The sequence below is a fragment of the Sciurus carolinensis genome, chromosome 3 (assembly GCF_902686445.1).
Source record: "Sciurus carolinensis chromosome 3, mSciCar1.2, whole genome shotgun sequence".
Lineage (NCBI taxonomy): Eukaryota > Metazoa > Chordata > Mammalia > Rodentia > Sciuridae > Sciurus > Sciurus carolinensis.
The window spans coordinates 159768773-159794535 of record NC_062215.1 but is presented as its reverse complement, the minus strand read 5'-3'; the positions used below and the strand labels follow the sequence as shown (position 1 = coordinate 159794535).

The window sequence follows — 25763 nt, the reverse complement described above, 5'->3', positions numbered from 1 at the left end:
TGACTAGAAAAAAAGAAGAAATGTTCCATATTATTTCTATAGTGAGGTAAGTAATAACTAACTTATCAAGGAAAAGCTTGTTAGTCTCCTTAAGAAATCATTGATAATAGCCCAGTTTAAAAAAACTACATGAAATTTTTAAAATTTGTCACTAGTATCCACAAGAATTGTTGGATACAAGATACTTTGGAAAGGCTTAGTCTATAACACCATATTGAGATCAGAAATAAAGTTACATTTTCTCTCCCCTTTCCCCAGAGTTACCAACTTTTTATATTGGAAGAGCCTCTATCACAAGCCCTGTGTCTCATTACCATTGACATACCTCCTGTTTAAACGTACTTCCCCATCCTGATATTTCTTTGATGCCATTAGGAATTAGAGTTATTTGAAAATTAGGAACCAAAATGCTTGTTCAGGCATCTCTTACCCTCTTTTGAGTAAAATATGAAAAAGAATACTCTGGAGTAATGTAAACAATTTAATCTTCATTCTAGGATATGACAGCTAGGCTCCTTTTTCCATGTTTCCTCTAACACCAATCCTAGACCCACTATCAATAAGTGATAATCTAAATCATGTAATAAAATGATAATACTCAGAAGTAAACCTCTCTGGCTTCCTTCCCCCACCCTATTCCCAATGTTTAAGCCCCATGGTAGGTTTTAAATGTATTAACAGACTGGCACCTATTTGCTGCTTCTTCCTTCCTTATAGGATCCCTAATTTTGCCAAGTGTTCCTTTCATCCTTTTTTCATAGGTATAACATTTGTGTGTCAATGTTACTTGGAATGTTAATTTTTCCTTTTTATACATTATTATTATATACATAATACAAATTCATCATAAATCCATGGATTCAATCTAGAATACACAATAAATACTCTATTTATATTTGTTGTTGAGCTTCCCCATGAAAACATTCTTAAGGCTTGTCAGACATATCCTCATTTCCCAAATGGAGAATAATGTGTAATAGACTTGCCAAGAAAATCCAATTGGACAGGTAGGGAATAGAACTGGGAGATGATGAAGCAAAAGTCTATATTTCAAGTTAGCATGTTCAAGCTAAATGTTAGTTGGTCATAAAAATTCTGAATCAAGTGAAGGAAGTTAAAAACGCAAAAAAAAAATTAAAGTAGTAGAGTCAGGTATTATTTTAGTCAGCTTTTTCACTGCGGTGACTAAATGATCTAACCCACACAATTACAGAGGAGGAAAGGTTTAATTTTAGGGCTCATGGTTTCAGAGGTCTTAGTCTATAGACAGCCAGCTCCATTCCTTGGGGTTTGAGGTGAGGCAAAACATCATGGCAGAAGAGCATGGCAGAGGGAAGTAGCTTGCATCATCAGAAAGCAGAGAGAGAGAATCTCCACTCACCAGATACAAATATATACCCAAAGTCACGTCCTAATCCCCACCTCTTCCAGCCACACCCTACCACTTCAGTTACCACTCAGTTAATCCCTGTCAGGAGATTAACTCACTGATTAGATTAAGACTCTCATAACCCAATCATTTCTCCTCTGAACCTTCTTGCATTGTCTCACATGTGAACTTTTAGAGAATACTTCACATCCAAACAATAACAAAAAGTCTTAGGGATATTCTTAAAAGAAATGTCTGGAAACTGAGAGAAGATAATACAAAATAAGAGAATGGGGGATGACTATTGATACTAACAAACAAGATTAAGAAATTTAGAAAGTCAGGCAAATAAGGCAGGCTGTGTTAGGGGGGGCCTCTTTTATACTCCCTGATGAATGTGAGAGAACTGGACCCTGAGTGCATGAAGGAGGTGACTACAGTTATTGTGAAAGTAGTGCTTATAGCCACCAAATTTCCAGAGTATGCCAGCTGTGGTTCTGACTATAGCATTTATAGAAACTTTTGAATATTCAAGATAAATTAATTTTAAAAGGCAGCATGACACTGCCTGATACCTGAGTTACAAGTGGATACTATATTTTTTTAAACAAGGAGGATACAGAACTACAAGGGCACAGAATATATATATTATTGTGCTCTCAAGAGTCCTTTGGGGATTAGGAGACACAGACTCATAAATAAGCCACTGGAATTCAACCAGATATGTTCTATGTATCCCTATATTAACAATCCTCTATATTATGTGTGATGGGCTGACAGATCTGATTCCATGAGAATGTTATAGGTCAGACTCTAAGGGAAATGACTAAACAGACTCCATTTTGCTCTGAGACTCCATGTTATGTAGAAAATGAGCTTCTCCCATGGGAACACCCCACCTCTGTGCCCATCATCAGTTACTTGGTGTGACATGTTTAATAATATACAAGGGCAACTCCTATGTAGTAAAGAATTGCTCTCTTTTGATTCCTATTGCTCCTAAACAATGTACCATGTGAACAGTGATTGTGTGGATGTTAGTAACCATTCTTTAATTTGTACCTAGGTGAGGGTCATTTTGACCTACTTCTCTCTCTGTTGATGATTTCATGATGTTAGTTCTTAATTTCGAATCATAGCAACAGACATTTATGATTGATGTGATTTTGGTATAAGAACCCCTACAACCCTATAGCCATTTTTTTGGGCATTGTGTGAGACAATCAGTTGGCCAGCTTAAATTTGGACTTCTCAGTGGTGATCGGTCTGTTCTTAAGTTGCACCCCATAACATATGTACTTACTGCCAAGAGACAAAAAGAAAATTTGGTTTAGGGATGGCAATACACTTTAGATAGCTTGAGTATTTGCAAATGAAAGAAGGAAATAAAATGCATTCCAGTCAAATAAATATAAGCCAATATGTGAAGTCCTTAAGTAAATCCTTATGAACTCAGAGCAGAGTGGGTATAGGTGACAAAAGGCACAATAGAACTGCAAACATATGCTGGAGCTAAATTGGGAAAAGCCAAATGTGTCTTCAGGACTTAGAAAATAATCAATGATTTAAAGCAAAAATAAGATACCAGATCTTCAATTTAGAAAGATTGTAATGATATTAGTACAAAAAATAAATTCCAGTTGAAAGAGTGACTGGAGGCAAAGAGTCCTGGAGGGTCCTAAATAACATGATGGACTCTGATTGAAGTGAATGCCTGAACAAGTAATGGTGGATATAGTATACACAGGCTTACATGATCAACTGTGATAAATGAGCGGTAAGGAGGACCTTAAAAGGACCCACAGGTCATCTTAGGTTACTATATAAATGATATAACACTGACTTAAATGGGAGAAAAAGGAGTAGCAGCAAAGGAGAATTGGCTTTTAGAACTGCTAAATTTTAGGTGTTCACAGATATGCAAGTTAAAATGTCCTATTTTATGAGGTACTCTGAATTAATGGTTATTGCCTTGGGATAATGTCAGGAGTTTTAAATTAAAGTTGAATCCAGAGCATAAATATTGTTATGTACGTTGAGTGTATAAGTCTAATAAAAAGTTTTATTGCTTTCTATTGGATTATAAAAGCACTACTAATATGAAAAAAATTAATGATATTAAACCAAAATGACAATATCATCCTAATTATGGCCATATAAGAAGTTTTCAAGATTGAATATTTAGACCTATCAGCATAAGCACTGGTGTTTACAACTCATTCATCATATAATTGAGACTCACAAGAAAAACCAATTGCGGCATTCCATTCCATATGCTTTGACTTTCAGATGAACAAAACACAGAATTTTAGCAAATTTAGGGAGACACCCCATTAAGTAATGGCAGAAATTGCTGGGGCTACTAATTATTCATACTTTTCCCAGTCTTGCCACCTCTATTTAAACAGACTTATGTGTATGAATATAATATAGTTTGAAATACTAAAAAAGTTGTTAAAAAGAATAAGAGGTGTATCAGTACTTGTCCTAAACAACCTTCCCTGACATTGTATATTGCAAGATTAACCTTTGCTTTGAATTTCCATTTCCCTTTCTACTACATAGTAGATAATAAAAAATACCAGTATGTAATGAAAGAAGATGGAATGAGAATTGTTTTCTATATTTACTGGAATATTATTAATGCACTGCCATTCCATGGAAATAGACCTGCCTTATCATCATAACAGACCCCAGAAAAAGTTTTACAGAAAAACTAAATGTCTTCATTTGGCTAAAAATAAAACTACGTCCTATGGGAGACAAACATAGTTTCATTTTTTTAACAACCTTAGTTAATAGGTGGGATTTTTATGCATTGTTGGCACTACATATAATTGCTATATATAATTATAATATGTCTAACAATACCTTCTTGTAGGTCACTGTGGTTATTACTATGGATCTAGATAATTAAAAGAGAATGAAAAATGGTTATAGCCCCAGAAGGGCAACTGTCGGTCTCTCACTGAGACAATGAAACACGGGGAATTGAAAATGCTTTACGCATCATCTGTGACCAATGTAAAAGCCCTTCCATAATTTTAGCTGTGAGTTGACCAAAAACAAATCAGAACACCTTCTGGAAAATGACAGCTGCTCAACAAACCTAAAGCATCTAAATAAATTTCAAGTTGAAGAAAGATACATTCAAGGACACTAAAGACAATCTGAAATAAAAGGAAAATCTAATCTACTAATTAGATGATGTATTTATTCAAGGAACACACCCCCCAAAATAAATAGCTCATTAAAATGAATGTTTACATTTACTGTAAATCCATGTACATCTTCCTTCTTAAAAGTTAATGGCATAAATATTACAGTATCTTTATAGAATAGAAGCTAGCAGAATACCTTAGTACTTTGATAGTAAATTATAAAATGGGTAGAATACACCTTTATGTTACAGAAAATGTTTCAAATTATTCTATACGCTACTTATAAATGATTACAAGTATTTTAAACTGCATGTAATTATTATCATTCTACAGAGATATTTCTTGAAGCTTCAGGGAACTGAAGTTCTTTCCCTTTCACAATTCAAAATTTAAATACCTACTTTGCTCTATGTTGCCTGCTTGTTTTAAGGAGACATAAATATTATAATAATAATAAGTTTGTTATACATATAATTTAAAGTGTAAATACCTATAATTATAAAAGATATTTAATTTCAAATTCACAATTTCAATATGACTTAATCTCATGGAAACATACTTTACAAGAAAACAACAAATAAGTTAAGCTTTATACTGACCAATGTTTAAAAATTACATTTCTATAATGCCCATTTTTATACACTAAAAGCTACTCAGCCACTTTATTTCCAGTGTCTGTTTCAGTGGAAGTGCCTGGAATAGTATGGACACGAGCCTAACTACTTGCCAGTCATCACGTGGTTGTGCAGTGTGCTCACTGCACAGTCAGGTATCCCATCCACATCTCAGCGCACTTGGGGGTTTCATAGTCATCATAAACTTAACAAGCCCAACCCCAATCCCACACTTGCCCCTCCATTTGTCTTCCGCACATAAATTAAGACTCACTCACTGGTAGATCTAATGATGAAAATCGAGGGTGAGGACACTGGAAATCAGAATGAGTCCTAGGCTTTTCCCTGACAGAAGTTTGCACAGGGTGGTACTTTTGCAAAAATGGGAAGGATTCAGAGAAGACCGAGTTTTCTGAAGAATAAAAGTTCTTGACAACTTGGAGAAGCCTAAGTATTCAAGCTCAGGGGAAATGTCAAGGGTAAAGATCCATATGAAGAGTATTTAAACATGGAGAAAGAATGAGACTACCAGAGAATGTGTAGCTGTGTGAGCTAGAGTCTAGGAGTTATTGACCAGAAATCTAACCCAAGAGGAGCAGTCACTAAAGATGGATAGGGACAAGTGTGGAAGTCAGCAGGAAAACCAGGACATGCCAGTAACAGGAGTCAGAAGAGGAAACAGGAGTGGTCAGTTGCCTCCACTGAGCTGAGGAGTGAAGAAAAGCAGAATCTGTAAGTGCCTCTGGTGGTGGACTTGGGAAGTGCTACTGACTCTGACAAAAGCCATCTGCTTTCACAGGATAGGGAAGGAAGGAACACCAAAGCTGGGGAGAATGGGAAGAGCAAGTACGGTCTGTGCGCTTGGCCAGTTCTTTTGTTTTGCCAACTTTTCAGTAAAAAAGAGTGGGGCATAAGGAAAGAAGAAGACTTGATAGGGAGTTCTCTGGACAAGAAAGGGAATTTTTTTTTAACTAATGGAAGTTGCTAAAGCCCATTTTCTAGGCTGAAGGGTACCACTCTGTAAGAGTAATAGATACCTACCTAAATTAGAACTTTAAAATTCTCTTAACTAATTTAATTTAAAATCCTTCTGGTTCTTTGACCTATGAAATCGCACTCTATAAAAATGCAAATTAGACATTAAGAATTTTTAAATTATCTGAATTTTAATAGGCATTATTATGACTTTGAAAAACATAGTAAAGCATACATTTTGATAAATCTACCTTTCCAGAGGAAGAATACATAATTAGCAAATTATGTACTTAAACACAATCTATGTTGAAAGCAATTATCCTAGGGCATGCTTATTGTGAGGAAGGAAAAGAATTTTTTACCTAAATCATGGGTCATATAGTTGTATGCTACTGGTAAATTATATGTCAAACTACGAAAATAGAAATTATTTCCTCAGAAGTTTTCTTTAAGATAACATGTAGCACACTTGTTGCTATTGAGTTTTTTGAGTTAACCAGATCTGATACAAATTATTTTTCTGTGATCCTCAAGGTGTCTCAGCTTTGTGTATGTGTGTTGCTGTGTGTGCAGTGTGACAAAGAGACAGAGAGAGAGAAATAGGAACAATAACTGCCTTAGTGACATGAATGTCAGAGATAGTGTGTCTAAAGCAATGATTCTTGGCATTTATAGGTGCTTAGTAAAACATTATTATTATTATTGATATTCTGCTCTTTATTATTGTCATTATTATTATATTTTTGAAATTGAGGAACCTACATACCATAGTTGAAGAACTTTCTTTTCACTAATGGTAACTGCCAATCAAAAATAAATAAATAAATAACTTGATGATCATTTTTTAACAAAGCTTTTTTCTTCCCTCAGGAAGCATATAACTTAGTCAATAAACACTTCATTGAAGATCTACTTAGTACAAAGACTGTTTCTCTGTGTCTGGCAGGAGCATACTCTGGTTTTAAAATTAAGAAAAGAGACTTTGAAAATTTTTGAGAAACATTAAGAATTTTATATTGAACTTTATATTAAGACTGCTAAGGATTGATATTATAGAATGAGGATGAAGAGAAAGAAGTGGTAGAACAAAATAGGTGGGAGAAGCACAACACATGGTAAAGAAGACATGGTGGTATAGAGAAGCAGAGACATGTTAAAAATGAAGTAGACAGGAAAAAAAAAAGGGGGTGGGGGCCCAGGTAAATGACCTGTCCCAAAGTGACAACTTAATCTTCTTTGAAGGTATGTTACCCTAAGAGATTAGATATTATTCTTTCTACTGATGTTTCATTTTTCTGCTACCTAACTCATAATACTAGATCCTTCTCTCCTAATGGCCCAGCAAGTAAAGATTATGACAGAGAAATTATTTACCTGGATTGCAGTAGTTTACAGGGCAGCTATATTACCAAAGGCTGGAAATCCAGATTTTATCTTTGACTAAGAACTAAATGATTCTTTCTTTCTCTTCTTCACATTTTTATTTGATAAAAGTTTTTCCTTTAACCTCTACTTAATTGCTCAAGTGACCAAGTATTCCTGTTCTGGCTGGCAAACACACAAGCTGTGCTTATAAGCTGCACTTCAACTACTCAGAGCTCTCCAATGATATCCAAGTAGATCAGCAACTGCTCCCACCAGCCAAGGTCCCTGACTGCAACAGGAAAAGCAGTTTGTTACTAAACCTCTTCATAATCCTGTTGTGTTTTCCACTGTAATGTAATTAAATATTAATTAAGGTGATGAAATACAAGTATAATACAATCACTGTCAATGAAAATTGAATTAATGTTATAAAAAGGTGGTGAGATCATCTTCCAAGAGTTCAAAGTTCTTATTTTAGATTAAAGAAATCACAAATTAAAAATATAGATGATGCATTGCTGGCATAGCTTGTGTACAAAATATAGTGCAGAATAACAATGAACAGTTTAAGGAAAAGTCATGACCTTACATCAAAACGCTGGCATGTATACACACATACACCTGTCTGAAGTTGAAACAGAACATTAACACAGGAATTTAATATTTTATGTTTTTCTTTAAGTTCCAACAGAACTTTTCAATTCATTAATCTCCAGTTTTGGTCACAGCAATTAGGACTGTTATGCTCCTTAATAATATGAAAAATAAGAAAAAATGAGAATATAATGAATGGAGGAAGGCATACTACTAAGAAAGGGCATTTTAAATCTTAAAGGTTGAAAGAGGAATATTTTGAATAGCTTACTCCGTGAAGAATAACTAAGATCAATTGCATATATACCTCGAAAAATATATTTGACCAAATTGAAGAAATTAAAAGAATACATTGAATAAGGAAAAAAAATGAAATAGATCAAAGGCAATATTCTTGCTACTAGGAACAAGTCAAACAAACAGGATTTAGAAAGTACATTACACATACCAGAAGATTGAAAGTGTAGGGAACTTTATGAAATTTTTTCTGTATATTTTTGTATAAACTATAGATTTCTTTAAAGAACAATTATATGTACTTTGAATTATAAGACCAAATATAAGAAAATAATGTTATTACCTGTCATAATCAAAATGATACACCCATGATTATCCACAAAAGCTAATAATTTACTAAAATTTTAATGTACCACAGAATATGTAAAACATGCAGAATCCCCACAGAAATATTTTTCTCAAAAAATCTGAATAATAATACTATGACTTTTGTAAGTTTAGAATTAGTTTTCCCTTAATCTAAATATGAACAATCATGAAACAATACATTTTAATAAATGTCAAGTACTAAGTTTGTTTTTAAGTCAATTTTAGCTCATGAGATTATAGCTCTCAAAAAATACAACTGAAAAGGTATATTAATGGGGAAGAAGTATAATGATAAAATTGGTGAGTAAAAAAACAACCAAAAAATAAAATTTATAGTTGCTGGGATCCCATCTCTAAAATAATCCTAGAAACCTCTCTAAAAATGATTTGTGCATTATTTTAAGCCAGAACTCTTAACCTCTGCAATAATAATACACAATAGTGTACTTAGTCTGTACTGCCACCAAGTGCCTAAACCAATTAAAGATTATTACGGCAACTATAAGCAGATTCTTTTAGTGCTATGACTAGCAATTTGGAAACAGGCTAAGAGTAAATCCCTTCAACCATGAATGGCTATAAGAGTCCACAATTTAGACATAACAACAAAATCTCAAAGGCATTATTAATAAAACATCAAGAATCCTACCAGCTCACTGGAAGTTCATGAAGTCTAAAAATGTTAATCAGCTTGTAGTCAAATTTTGCTGGAGGAAGATTTTCTGTACATAAATTCAAGTTTGGATTTTGTTGTATATTGATGGGAAATTCTGAATCCTAGAAAAAAAAAAAAAGGAAGCAAGAGCTTTGTGTCAAATTTCAAATCACTGTACACATTGATAATCAGAAACAAAATGTTCTCCTCTGACTCTCACTTTCAGTCCTTTGTTTTCCATTTTTGTTTTGAAAAAATATGAAGAAAAGTACATACCATGCACATAAGCAATTTTAATTCTAAGCTGCGTGTCACAAGTTAAAAATTACTTTAAAACACATCCTTTGTGAATTCCAATGAAGTACAAAATAACATTATCTTATATTATTGGCCAATTGTCATTTTTCAATGCACTTTCCATCCCCAAAGAAATGTCCAAAAATACTTGCACTAGGCAACAGAACAATGCTTGTTTACAGATTAATTGTGGTTTCTTCTTTAAATCCAAGGAAACAGGATTAATTTAAAGGCACAGCTGAAGGTAAAACACCTCTATCCTCCTTTTAAATCATATACATTAACCATTTGTTTGTTATATATACATTGCCATTTGTTGGTAACCTCCCTCCCCACCAAGAAAACTCCGAGGGTAACTTAGTCTATGAGAAAGGAGTTTCTCACGTGTGGAAAGAAGTCATGCACTCAATACTTAATGACAGATGGATAAATTGCTCAAGTCTACAATACAAAGGAAGTAATCAGTTCTCTTCTACTTAATTTAACTCTTTAAAACTGACTTTCAGATGGAGGCATATATTCAATTTTCCATCATTCATTCATTTATTTAAAAACCATTTAGAAGTACCCCTTTTCCCAAATATTCTAGGCATGGGATATCCATCAGTGAGCAAAGCAGATGAACAAGTCTGGCCCTCACATTCTAATGGATTCTTTAATATACCCTCAGAACTGAAAAATGATTCTCATAAATGAGGTAACATTTTTCTGATTAACCAGGTAATACATATTCATATAGAAATTTTGTGCATTTCATGATACCACAAAGAAATAAATTAGTGCAATCTTAGTCTCGCCACTGAAATATAATTATTATTAACATTTTGGTTTAATTAATTTGTTCTCTATCTCAATTTTTACAAAGTTGTGATGATGCTCTATTATTCATCATCTGGTTTTCACCTAACACTATAACTGCATTTTCACATCATTTAGTCTGTTTTGAAAGAATAAGTGTCTTCTTTTACATAATAGTCAACTATTTTTGTCTCATTATCAATATTATGAACAACTTTCTGTCTATAAATCTCTACTTCACTGATATTTCCTTAAAGCACAGTTCTAGAAGTATAAATAAATAATTCAAACAAAATACATATTCGGCAAAAACATGATACCTCTTCACAGATTGCTTTGCAGAAATTCTGTTCAAATTGTCCTTCTGCCAGTCACAGAGTACTGTGTGTAGTTCACTATTACATCTTTGTTAATAGTGCACACACACACACACACACACACACACACACACAAAATAGTTCATTCATTCAACAATTATTTCTTTTGGCTAAATTTATTAAGTCTCTACTTCATGATAGGGACAAGTTTCAGTTCTTATACTACAGAACAAAACAAAATAGATAAAATTAACTTCCCTGTGGAATTTGCATTCTAAGAGGAAAATGCAAAAGACAATAAATAATGATAAAATAAACTATCTCTATGAGGTTAAAGTCTATGGAAAAAAATTAATTCACATATAAAACTGTATTTCGTTTATATTTTTAAATTGTTTAGGTTACACTTATATATTTCTCTTTTTGTTCCTGTACTTAATTTTTTTCTGAATTGCATTGTTATGTCTTTTGTCCATTTGTTTTATTGTTGTGTGATATTTCATTTTAATGATGCTACTTGGGTTGGAAATGGAGGGAGGGTAAATGACTGCTGAAAAATACAAATAGAGCAAAGTGGATCAGAATTCAGGCATATATAATTTTGACAACACAGAAATATCTCCAACCATAAACTTATTACCTCCATCAATTTTGTAAGCATTGCTAAGCAAATTATTATATAAAATGAATAAAATCAGGCATTTAATAAAACCTAATCAGCTAGGTCCTATTGCCCATTTCTGTAACTCAGAGGAAGATAAAAAAATATAATAATAACTGAATAACTATTTAAAAAGAGGTTTATAATAAGAGCAAAAATTTCCTGGTAATATTAATACTATATAAATATAGATGCACTTGCAAAAACAAAACATAAAACCTGTATATTACCCAGTTAATATGCTGCAGTACTCCAAGAGACAGTAGCCAATGAAAGGTAAGCAGGTTCAATGAGGTAAATGTAGAATACACAAGCCAGGGCAATGCATAAAAGACAGGAAGTAAAATAAATTGTAAAACTGTTCTTCCAAGCTACATAACCATTATCATTTCTTTGTATTGACAAGATACAATTGGAAGGCAAACTCAGCTCTCAGTACTGTGCTTTGATAGTTAGTGGTTCTCAACTCTGATTATGCATTTCAAATCACTAGGCAGCTTTTCAAAAAATTCCACAATCACTGGTCCCACTCCAAACCAATTGAATAATGATTTCTTAGAATGAGGCTCTGACAGTAGCATTATTTTAAAGCTCCCTATATGAAAAAAAAGTTACAGTTGAAAATTATGGCTTTCTTCAGTAAGTTAGTTGTAATGAATTTGGTCAAGATGTTTTAACAGATATTCAAAGCTGTATTTTCTTGTCTGTAAATTATAAGCAAAAAAATACAGAATCAAAGTTTTATTTTCTATTTTAACACTTGACAGCATAGAAATCCCTTTCCTTTGGAGTTATCTTTAAAAAATAAAAAAGAACTGCACAGTAATTTTTAATACTATAAAATAAAGCTAAGCCTTTACAAATATTATAAACAAAATTATAACTGTTTCATAGATTACTATAAAAATTGAGTGAGATAAGATCTCTAAAGCACTCATCATATGCCTGGAACCGAGTAAATCTTTAATAAGCATTAGCTATTACTGTTTCTATTTTTATTATTTTTGTAGTTAGTGACACATGTTAATTCCAACTATTTAGTAAATTCATTATGAATTATTTCATACCTATTTATTGTAAAATAATTTTATATTAACCAAATTATAGATTTAATATTCTCTTAGGATACTGATTGAAGCAAACTTGATTTTAGTATGTTCCTACTTGTCAGAATCCCAATCCCATATCAACTTAACTGTCTATCTTGATCTATCTCAGCATCAGTGATAATGGGATTTCTTGCTTCATGAGTCATTTGGGATTAAATCTTGTCTTGCTATTTATATGCAAAAGGAGGACCTGATGGGTATCAATTTCTCTGTTTTGGTAATAGATCAACTAGACATTACATGTATCTATCCCTATGAAGAAACCAACTATATATATTGATACTCTTTCCACATAAGTCTATTGAGTACCCAGGCCCTGTATCCATGCCAGTTGACAGGGGTCTACTTTTCTATCTTCTTCTTAGCCTTCCACTGAACCAACATTCACGGGAATTATTCCAAACAATTTGTGAACAAGTTCAAAATTATTCACTCAAGCCTATACTTAACAGTTGTCTACCCCATGTGAGGAAATATCTCAATTACCAGGTCACAAATATAAGTAGGATATATTTGTTCCACTCCAAAGACTCAAACTTCTGTAAGAAAACAACATACATGAAAAACCGTATCATTGATAAACACTTATGTAGAAATACGAAGAAGCTATGAAGGTGAAGAAATAAGTAAAAAACTATTAGAATAGGGGGCATCCAATTGTCATTAGTTGTAGATAGATAACACAGATAGATGAATAGGTAGGATATATGAAGCTAAAAGGAGAAAGGATCTGTAAAGAGGCCTTATCACTAGAGATGACTAATAATAATGAGTAAACTTCACATATGCAATGAATGACATAAAGTTATAAAAATATTCCATTAATTCTAATAACAATAAGATATAAAATACACAATAAAACATTAATAAGAAATGTGTTTCTTTACAGACAGAAAATTACTTTATTCAGAGATACTCAAAACAAGACCTGATTTGTTTAGGTATTTCCTGGACTCACCAAGTCTGTTGACAAAAGTCTTAAGTTTGATTTGATATTGAATGCAATTGTCATCAAAATTTCAGTGTGAATCTGGGAGCTTATCTTAGAGTAGTCGTGCTGTCACTGACCAAACATGTTAGGAAATGATGGTGTTAATCATTGGCCATTTACACTGATTTTTAAAAAGATAAGGTTAAAATGTTAATGTTTTAAAGTCAAACTTTTAAAAATACACCTCATTAAAATAGATTTTAATCAGGGTTTTCATTATTTATCTTAATTCCCCAAGTGGGAAAGAATTTAGAGAAATGGAAAATTTTGTTCAGGCTTCTATGCCCTCATTATTTCATTCATCACTCAAACAGTCCATTACCTGTTGACACACTTCACACATCACTAACTATGAATGACTGACAGCTGACATTATCAGTGAGCCTTGATTGAGCTAATTGACATTCACAGTCAGTATGAAAATTATAGTGAGCCACAGAAAGCCTTACTTATGAATTTGTTCAACTCAACTATCATGACCATTTGCATTACTGTGACCTTCCATAACAGGGAGAAGTATTACACTTGAAAAATACTGTCTTACCAAATGCACCTAAGTATTTTTTTTTAATTTAGGACTCCTAAAGTATCTAATTATTCTTTACTCTTTCTATCACTGAGACATTCTGTACTTTGACCCATATCAAATTAAGCTGAAACAAAAAGACTAACAAAAATAAAATATACAGATATTGCACTCTCACTTGAAAACTCTACAATATCACCACATCTTTAAAGTGTATTTCTAGACTAAATAGTTTATTCATACCATAAACTAATAGAACAGAGATCCAAGATATGCCTGATTTAAAACCATAGGAAATGGTGTTAAATTTACACTTAGAATGTGAAATATTTTTCATGAAAGGAAGTATTAAGAAACACTTTTGGAGTAACATTAAAGGCTAAACCAAACAAACTGGCATGCTTAGAAAAATAATTATCTTTTAAATTTAAATAAGTGTATATTTTATTATGTTCAATGATAATGAATATTATTTTTAAAAACTCAACCTCCATTAGTCAACTTCAGCAGCTGGGAACTTAGGTGAAATGCAAATTCTCAAGCTCCACCTTAAACATAAAAAAGCAGAAACACTGGGAATGGGGCCCAACAATTTGTTTTTAACCAGGTCTCCAAGTGATTCTAATGCTTGCTGAAGTTTGAGATCCCATCTGAATAAGAACACATCTTTCAAAATTTAACAAATAGCAAACATAGCTGAAAACATTTGTAAAACATTATCTATAATTACATTATCTATATCTATATATAGTATATATATACTATATATATCCTACATATATTTCCTAATCATAGATGTGTGTGTGTGTATGTGTGTGTGTCCTTATATATCCTCTTTTTTTGAGGTGAGACTAGATTCTCCACTTTGCCAATTTCCTTCAAAGTTCTTGTCTCACAAATTTGAAAAATAAAATCCATGAACAATAATAGGAGGGAAGTGTGAATGCAATAGGATTTATTTAAGCAGGAGAAGACAGAGTAAACTCCCACTATGCAGAAGGAGGCCAGACAGCAGAAAAAGAAAACCCTTTTGATATACTAGCTTAGGAGCTTATACAGTTCTGGACAGAGCATGGAGCCAAATCTATGTTAAATAGGCATTGAGAATAGCACCAATATCAATGGTCAAAATCTATGTAAGGTTCCAATTTCAATCTACAACATATGGCTTTCCAGTTTTTCCAGCACCATTTGTTGAAGAGACTATCTTTTCTCTAATGTATAAGATAACTGTATTTATGTGGGTATGTCTCTGTATCTTCTAGTCCATTCCAGTGATCTTCATTCTATTTTTGTACCAATACCATGCCATTTTTGTTACTATAGATTGTAAAACCTCCTGCATTACTTTTCTCACTAAGGATTGCTTTGGCTGTTTTGGGTCTCTTATTTTTCCAAATGAATTTCATGACTGGTTTTTCTATTTCTATGAATAGCATCATTGGAATTTGAATGGAAATTGCATTAAATCTGCATAGTGCTTTAGACCACAGACCCTGCACCTACTAGAAGGAAAAGTAGGCCCAACTCTCCAACATATTGTCTCAGGAATGAACTTCCTCAATAAGACTCCTAAAGCACAAGAAGTTAAATCAATAATCAATAAGTAGGATGGCATCAAACTAAAAAGCTTCTTCACAGCAAAGGAAACAATCAAGAACATGAATGGCCTGTGGAATGGGAGAAACTCTTTGTCACCTGCACCTCAGATATATCTCCACGAGATACAAAGAACTCAAAACATTTAACACCAACAAAACAAATAACCCAATCAATAAATGCACAAAGGAACTGAACAGGCACTTCACAGAAGGAATATGAATGGTCAAATATACGAAAAAATGTTCAACATCTCTAGTAGTTAGAAAAATGCAAATTAAAACTACAACAGAAATTCCATCTCACTCCAGTCAGAATGGCAATTATTAAGAATATAAGTAAAAATAAACATTGGTAAGGATGTGGAGAAAAAGGTTCACTCACACACAGCTGGTGGGACTGCAAATTGGTGAAACAACTCTGGAGAGCAGTATGGAGATTTCCCAGAAAACTTGGAATGGAACCACCATTACACCCAGTTATCCCATTCCTTGGCATACACCCAAAGGACAGAAAATCAGCCTACTACACTGACACACCCACACCAATATTTATAGCAGCTCAATTAACAATAACTAAGCAATGGAACCAGCCTAGGTACCCTTCAACAGATGAATGGATATTAAAAAGGTGACCAGGCCCACCACCCACACAAATTTCCAGCACCGAGGCCCATGCACCAGCCCATGCCCACTGTCTTCAGCACCCATGCTGGGACTGATCATCTATCAGTACGTGGTAGCATTGATTATTTCCAACCTGAGGATACTACCCATAGTGGTGATCCTTCTTGGGTCACTGCTTTATCAAGTTCCTCTCAGGCATCAGGATACTGAAGACAAGGAGGTTTGAAAAGTACAGTATAGTTTTATTGTAGTTTTTAATTAGTATTATTATAATTATTCCTTTTATACCTACTATTATTCCTACTTTTTTCTTTTAATATTTTTCTTACTCTCCCTCTTTTCCTCTTATCTATCTGTTTCCTTGGAGTTTCTTTCCCCTTTTCTCATGCTAACAACCTATTTCTTTTAATTCCACTTTCACTATTGCTATGACATAGTACCTCTATAGACTCACTTATTATCTCATTAATGTTATATACCATCCCCATCCCCATCCTCCTTATCCACCCTTAGAAATTGTGGTCCTTATTGCAAACCTATTGGTTATCCTGTAGATAATAACTAAACTCATCATTTCTGTTTATTAAGACAATATGACTAATATCTTAATAAGGACTATTTGGGTTAAGGATGCATAGTGTTTGTATGGTGTGCTGTTCATATTGTTCTCTCACTTCAAGGTGAGGTATTGGAAAACTGCAGGGACATTATAAGTCTACAGGGGGGAAACTGCAACATCAGACTCACACTGCTAGAGGGGAAGATACATAAACAACATGAGAAAACAAGGGAAGAAGTTTCCAAACAAACCTAGATGCTATATCAATAAAATCTAATGACAGCATGGTAGAAGAAATGTCAGAAAGGGAGCTCAGACTGTACATAATTAAAGTGATCCAGAAGCAAACAATGAAATAAGAGAGTAAATGCAGGCAATAAATGATTGCACCAATAAACAGCTAAAAGAGCAAATGAAGGAAGCAAAACATAATTTCAATATAGAGATAGAGATTCTGGAGAAAAAAACCCAGAAATCTTTGAAATGAAGGAAACAATAAACCAAATTAAAAATTCAATAGAAAGCAAAACCAACAGGCTAGATCACTTGGAAGGCAAAACCTCACACAATGAAGACAAAATATTTAATCTTGAAAACAAAGTTGACCAAAGAGAGAACATGGTAAGAAATCATGAATGGAACCTCCAAGAATTATGGGATATCATGAAAAGATCAAATTTAAGAATTATCAGGATTGAGGAAGACACAGAGATATAAACCAAAGGAATGAACAATTAATTCAATGAAATAATATCAGAAAATTTCCCAAGTCTGAAGAATGAAATGGAAAATCAAATGTAAGAGGCTTACAGGACACCAATGTACAAAACTACAACAGATCCACACCAAGGCACATTATAATGAAAATACCTAACATACAAAATAAGGATAGAATTTTAAAGGCTGCAAGAGAAAAGCATCAGATTACATATGGGAGGAAACCAATATGGATATCAGCAGATTTCTCAGCACAGACCCTAAAAGCAAGAAGAACCTGGAACAACATATTTCAAGCTCTGAAAGAAAATGGATGCCAACCAAGAATCTTATACCACCAAAACTTACCTTCAGATTTGATGATGAAATAAAATCCTTCCATGATAAACAAGCTAAAAGAATTTACAAATAGAAAGTCAGCAATACAGAACATTCTCAGCAAAATATTCCATGAGGAAAAAATGAAAAACAACAATGTAAGTCAGCATTGGAAAAACTAAGTCAAGTAAAAAGCCAAAATTAAGCCAAAATGACCAGAAATAGAAGTCATATCTCAATAATAACCCTGAATGTTACTGGCCTAAACTTATCAATCAAAAGACACAGCCTGAAAGATTGGACTAAAAAGAAAGATCCAACAATATTCTGCCTTCAAGAGATTCATCTCATAGAAAAAGATACCCACAGACTAAAGGTAAAAAGATGGGAAAAAACATACCACACACACAGACTTAGTAAAAATTTAGAGGTAAACAAGAACAATACAACATATCAAAAGCTCTGGGAAGTGAGGAAAGCAGTACTAAGAGGAAAATTCATTGCATGGAGCTCATTCAATAAAAGAAGAAAAAGTCAATAAATAAACTACCTAACGTTACAGCTCAAAGCCTTAGGGGGGGAAAAAAAAAAACAGATCAACACCAAAAGCAGAAGATAGGAAATACTTAAAATCAGAGCTGAAATCAATGAAATTGAAACAAAAGAAACAATTCAAAAAGTTGACAAAACAAAAAGTTGGTTCTTTGAAAAAATAAACAAAATTGATAAACCCTTAGCCACACTAGCGAAAAAGAGGAGAAAACTCAAATTACTAAAATTCTGTGATGAAAAAGGAAATATCAAGACAGACACTATTGAAATACAAAACATAATTAGAAGCTATTTTGAAAACCTATACTCCAACCAAATAGAAATTCTTGAAGACACTGACAGGTTTCTAGAGATATATGATCCACAAAAACTGAATCTGGAGGACATACACAATTTAAATAGATCAATTTCAAGCAGTGAAATAGAAGAAGTCATCAAAAGCCTACAAACCAAGAAAAGTTCAGGACCAGATGGATTCTCAACTGAGTTCTACAAGACCTTCAAAGAAGAACTCATTCCAATTCTCTTCAAAGCACTCCATGATATGTCTCCGTCTGGTTTAGGTATCAGGGTAATATTGGCTTCATAGAATGACTTTGGGAGGGTTCCCTCCTCTTCTATTTCATGGAATACTTTGAGAAGTAATGGAATGAGCTCTTCTTCAAAGGTTTTGTAGAACTCGGCTGAGAACCCATCTGGTCCCGGACTTTTCTTTGTTGGTAGGCTTTTGATGACTTCTTCGATTTCATTACTTGAAATTGGTCTATTTAAATTGTGTATGTCCGCCTCGTTCAGTTTAGGCAATTCATATGTCTCTAGAAACCTGTTGATGTCTTTGAAACTTTCTATTTTGTTGGAGTAGAGATTTTCAAAATAGCTTCTAATTATGTTTTGTATATCAATCGTTTCTGTTGTGATATTTCCTTGTTCATTCCAAATTTTAGTAATTTGGGTTTTCTCTCTTCTATTTATTAGTGTGGCTAAGGGTTTATCAATTTTGTTTATTTTTTCAAAGAACCAACTATTTATTTTGTCAATTTTTTGAATTGTTTTTTTTTTGTTTCAATTTCATTGATTTCAGCTCTGATTTTAACTATTTCCTGTCTTCTACTGCTTTTGGTGGTGGTCTGTTGTTCTTTTTCTAGGGCTTTGAGCTGTAGTGTTAGGTCGCTTGTTTGTTGATTTTTTTCTTCTTTTATTGAAAACACTCCAAGAAATAAATTTCCCTCTAAGTACTGCTTTCATAGTGTCCCAGAGATTTTGATATGATGTTACTTTGTTCTCATTTAACTCTAAGAATTTTTTAATTTCCTTCCTGATATCTTCTGTTATCCATTTATCATATAATAGCATGTTGTTTAATCTCCAGGTAAAGAAAACCTTAGAAGATGGAAAGATCTCCCATGTTCTTGGATTGCAGAATTAATATTGTCAAAATGGCTATACAGATTCAATGCAATTGCAATTAAAATCCCAATGACGTACCTTACAGAAATAGGGCAAGCAATCATGAAATTCATCTGGAAGAATAAGAAACCCAGAATAGCTAAAGCAATCCTTCACAGGAAAAGTAAAGCTGGGGGTATCGCAATACCAGAACTTCAAATATACTACAAAGCAATAGTAACAAAAACAGCATGGTATTGGTACCAAAATAGGTAGATCAATGGTACAGAATAGAGGACACAGACACAAACCAAAATAAATGCAATTTTCTAATACTAGACAAAGAGGCCAAAAATATGCAATGGAGAAAAGATAGCCTCTTCAACAAATGGTGCTGGGAAAATTGGAAATCCATATGCAACAAAATGAAACTAAACCCATGTCTCTCACCATGCACAAAACTCAACTCGAAATGGATTAAGGACCTCAAAATCAGACCAGAGACCCTGAAGATTATAGAAGAAAAAGTAGATCCAGATCTTCAACATGTTGGCTTAGGACCAGATTTCGTCTACAGGAATCCCATAGCACAAGAAATAAAAGCAAGAATCAATAACTGGGATAGATTCAAACTAAAAAGCTTTCTCTCAGCAAAGGAAACTATCAGCAATGCGAAGAAAGAGCCTACAGAGTGGGAGAAAATCTTTGCCAATCATACTTCAGACAGAGCACTAATCTCCAGAATTCATAAAGAACTCAAAAACTCTACACCAAGAATACAAATAACCCAATCAACAAATGGGCTAAGGATATGAACAGACACTTCACAGAAGATCTACAAGCAATCAACAAACAGATGAAAAAATGTTCACCATCTTTAGTAATAAGAGAAATGCAAATCAAAACCACCCTAAGATTCCATCTCACCCCAATTAGAATGGTGATTATCAAGAATACAAGCAACAACAGGTGTTGGTGAGGATGTGGGGAAAAAGGTACACTCATACATTGCTGGTGGGGTTGCAAATTAGTGCAGCCACTCTGGAAAGCAGTGTGGAGATTCCTCAGAAAGCTTGGAATGGAACCACCATTTGACCAAGCTATCCCACTCCTCAGCCTATACCCAAAGGACTTAAAATCAGCATACTACAGAGATACAGCCACATCAATGTTCATAGCTGTTCAATTCACAATAGCTAGACTGTGGAACCAACCTAGATGCCCTTCAATTGATGAATGGATAAAGAAACTGTGATATATATCCCAGTTATTGATTCTTGCTTTTATTTCTTGTGCTATGGGATTCCTGTAGACGAAATCTGGTCCTAAGCCAACATGTTGAAGATCTGGATCTACTTTTTCTTCTATAATCTTCAGGGTCTCTGGTCTGATTTTGAGGTCCTTAATCCATTTCGAGTTGAGTTTTGTGCATGGTGAGAGACATGGGTTTAGTTTCATTTTGTTGCATATGGATTTCCAAAAGCATATATATATATATATATATATATATACAATGGAATATTACTCAGTCATAAAGAATGATAGAATTATGGCATTTACAGGCAAAATGGATGGAATTGGAGAATATCATGCTAAGTGAGATAAGCCAATCTCAAAAAATCAAAGGTCGAATGATCTCTCTGATAAGTGGATTCTGACACATAATGGGAGGTGGGTGGGGTTAGTGTTAGGGTTAGGGTTAGGGTTAGGAAGGGGGCCAAGAATGGAAGAAGAAAGAACTGTATAGAGGGAAAAGAGGGCTGGGAGGGCTGAGGGGGAAGGGGAAAAATAACAATGAATCAAACAACATTACCCTTTGTAAATTTATGATTACACAAATGGTATGCCTTTACTCCATGTACAAACAGAGAAACAACATGCATCCCATTTGTTTACAATAATAAAAAGAAAAGAAAAGAAAAAAAAGCACTCCATGAAATAGAAGTGGAGGGAACCCTTCCAAACTCATTTCTATGAAGTTAATATCACCCTGATACCAAAACCAGACAGAGACATTGAGGAAGAAAAATTTCAGACCAATATCCCTAATGAACATAGATGCAAAAATTCATAACAAAATTCTAGCAAATCACATACAAAAAACATATCAAAAAGATGGTGCACCATGCTCAAGTGGGTTTCATCCTAGGGATGCAAGGTTGGTTCAATATCCAGAAATCAATAAATGTAATTCACCACATCAACAGGCTTACAGTTAAGAATCACATGATTATTTCAACAGATGCAGAAAAAGCATTCAATGCACACCTCTTCATGCTCAACACACTAGAAAAAATAGGGATAGTAGGAGCATACCTCAACATTGTAAAGGCCATCTATGCTAAGCCCATGGCCAATATCATTCTAAATGGTGAAAAACTGAAAGCATTTCCTCTAAAAACTGGAACAAGGCAGGGATGCCCTCTTTCACCACTTCTATTTAAAATCATCCTTGAAATTCTAGCCACAGCAATTAGACAGACTAAAGAAATTAAAGGAATATGACTAGGAAAAGAAGAACTCAAATTATTCCTATTTGCTGATGACATGATTATATATTTAGAGGAGTTGAAACATTCCTCCAGAAAACTTCTAGAACTCACAAATGAATTCAGTAAAGTAGCAGGATATAAAATCAAAACTCATAAATCTAATGCATTTTTATTCATAATTGATAAATCCTCTGAAAGAGAAATTAGGAAAACTACCCCATTCACAATAGCCTCAAAAAAATAAATAAATAAAATACTTGGGAATCAATCTAACGAACGAGGTGAAAGACCTCTACAATGAGAACTACAGAACACTAAAGAAAGAAATTGAAGAAAACCTTAAAAGATGGAAAGATCTCCCATGTTCTTGGATAGGCAGAATTAACATTGTCAAAATGGCCATACTACCAAAAGTGCTATACAGATTCAATGCAATTCCAATTAAAATCCCAATGATGTACCTCACAGAAATAAAGCAAGTAATCATGAAATTCATTTGGAAGAATAAGAAATCCAGAACAGCTAAAGAAATCCTTAGCAAGGAGAGTGAAGCAAGGGGTATCGCAAAACCAGAACTACAAAGCAATAGTAACAAAAATGGCATGGTATTGGCACCAAAATAGACAGGTAGACCAATGGTAAAGAATAGAAGCCACAGAGACAAACCCACATAAATACAGTTTTCTCATACTAGACAAAGGTGCCAAAAACATACAATAGAGAAAAGATAGCCTCTTCAACAAATGGTGCTGGGAAAACTGGAAATCAATATGCAACAAAATGAAACTAAACCCCTATCTCTTACCCTGCACAAAACTAAACTAAAAATGGATCAAAGACCTAGGAATTATATCAGAGACCCTGCACCAAATAGGAGAAAAAGTAGGTCCAAATCTTCACATGTCAGCTTAGGATCAGACTTCTTTAACATGACTCCCAAAGCATAAGAAATAAAAGCAAGAATCAATAATCAGGATAGATTCAAATTAAAAAGCTTTTTCTCAGCAAAGGAAACAACAATGTGAAGATAGAGCCTACAGAGTGGGAGAAAATCTTTACCACACACACTTCAGATATAGCACTAATCTCCAGAATCTGTAAAGAACTCAAAAAACTTTACACCAAGAATAAAATAACCCAATCAACAAATGGGCTAAGGAAATGAGCAGACGCTTCACAGAAAAAGATCTACAAGCAATCAACAGATATATGAAAAATGTTCAACATCTAAATGGATGGGGTTGGATAATATCATGCTAAGTAAAATAAGCAAATCTAAAAAACCAAAGGCCAAATGATTTCTCTGTTAAGTGGATGATGATACATTATGGGGGGTGGGGGTGGAAGAGGTAAGGGTAGAATGGAGGAAGGATGGATTGTGTAGAGTGAAATAAGGGATGGGGAAGGGGTGGGGAAAGGAAAAATAATAGAATGAGACAAACATCATTACCCTATGTACGTGTATGATTACACAAATGGTATGACTCTACTTCATGTACAATCAGAGAAACAATAGTTGTGTGCCATTTGTTTACAATTAATCAAAGTTAAAAAGAATGTGGTATGTATACACAATGGAATATTACTCAGCTCTAACAAAAAATGAAATTATGGCATTTTCCTGTAAATGGATGGAACTGGAGGCTATCATGCTAAGTGAAATAAGCCAGTCCCAAAAAATCAAAGGATGAATGTTCTCTCCAATATGTGGATACTAATACACAATAATGGGAGGTTGGGGAAGAATAGATGTTTATTGCACTAGACAAAGGGGAATGAAGGGAAGAGAGGGGGGAACAGGATAGGGAAAATAGTAGAATGAATTGGACATAACTTACCTATACTCAAATATGAATGCATGACCAGTGTAACTTAACATCATGTACAACCAAAAGAAAGGGATCAAAATTCAAATGGGTTGTGCTCCATGTATGTTTAATAAGTTAAAATATACCCTAGTGTCATGTACATCTAAAAACAACACATTTTTTAAAAAATATGTAAAACAGACATTGAAAAAGTGTTGGCTGTGTCCTTTAGCCTGAGTTTTCCTAATTCCCATTGGGTTCATTCCCACCTTCCAGTTTCCCACCTTTTGTTTTCCATCTCTGGGACAAAGGAAGTGGCCTCATGAAACAGGACTTGATGATGCTCATTAATATTTCTTTTCCTTTTCTTTTTTTTTTTCTTTTTCTTTTTTCAGCAACAGGCATTGAACACAGAGGGACTAAACACTGAGCCAAACTAAAACACTTTTTAGTTTTGAAAGGGTGTCTTAAGGTTGCTTAAAGTTTCACTGAATTGCTGGGTCTGGCTTTGAACTTGTGATCCTCTTGCCTCAACCTCCTGAGCCATTGGAATTACAGGTATGTGCAACGACAACTGGCCTGGTGCTCATTAATATTTCTACCTGTTAGGACCTCAACTGGGGCCACTGAGCAATGTCTGATTGGTGACTACTGACTATTCTTATTCAATAATAGGATTATATATACATATATATACAGATTATATATACATGTATATACAGAAATATATAAAATGGGATAATATGCTATTATATATCTATATATTTCCTATTTATAGATATGTATATCTTTATATATCTTCATATAATATATTCTATATATCATGTAGATATAATATATTCTACATAATAAGATATATACACATACACACACAAATATATGTGTATATAATGCTACTATAAGAACCTGAAAAAAATGAATAAATTTTTGGCATTCATTATCTTAAATAAACTCTATGATACTAAAATGATTACTTATATCAATAAAATGTAATGCACATGTATTAATGTGACCCATTATACCCTTTTATTATTTATATTACTGAAGTAGCATCAAAAGAACATAACAAAATCCTAGCTAATCAGGAATCAACTGCAAATTTCTTGGATTTTGTTTTGTAGGCAAATAAACACTCTCACCTTTCATTTGTCATATATAATTTTTATTCACATAACTACACTCATTTAAAATTCTCAACTTATAATTAAACTTGGGATAAAAGATAAGAACAGTAGAAGATGGTATAGTTAAAATTATTATTAAAAACAAATTCTACCATTTATTCAATAAATAAATACTCTCTCATACATACTCTCTCAAAATTTCATAACAGTTCTGCATATTGGATATTATTCACTTTAACAGCTAGAGAAAAATGGAGCTCAATGAAAATAATGACATTCACAGGGCTGAAAATCTCATCAATTGGTGGTACTGGGATCCAGATTCCACCTTCCTAGTCACAGAGTGTAAGTTTTTTCTTTCCCCCACAGCTCCGGAAACCATACAAGTCTTACTGTGTCCCCAACTGGATCCAGTTAACTAAGATCCAATAATGAAACCAAATAGTTCTTAAGATGTGCCTTTTCTTCCAGCATAAAAGGATGACTTAGGCTGCCTAACTGTACAAATCTTAAAGAGCTCCTGGTATTGCTGAGAAGAATGCCA

At 33.6% G+C, this 25763-nt stretch overlaps 1 protein-coding gene across 1 annotated transcript in view; it reads right to left on the bottom strand.

Moving 5' to 3' along the window:
- Positions 1 to 25763, bottom strand: part of Spag16 (sperm associated antigen 16) — a 1066789-nt gene that overhangs the window by 854703 nt on the left and 186323 nt on the right. Inside the window, exon 10 of the mRNA XM_047546617.1 lies at positions 9334 to 9461. Coding sequence (XP_047402573.1) covers positions 9334 to 9461 — 128 coding nt within the window. The remainder of the gene's footprint in view (positions 1 to 9333; positions 9462 to 25763) is intronic.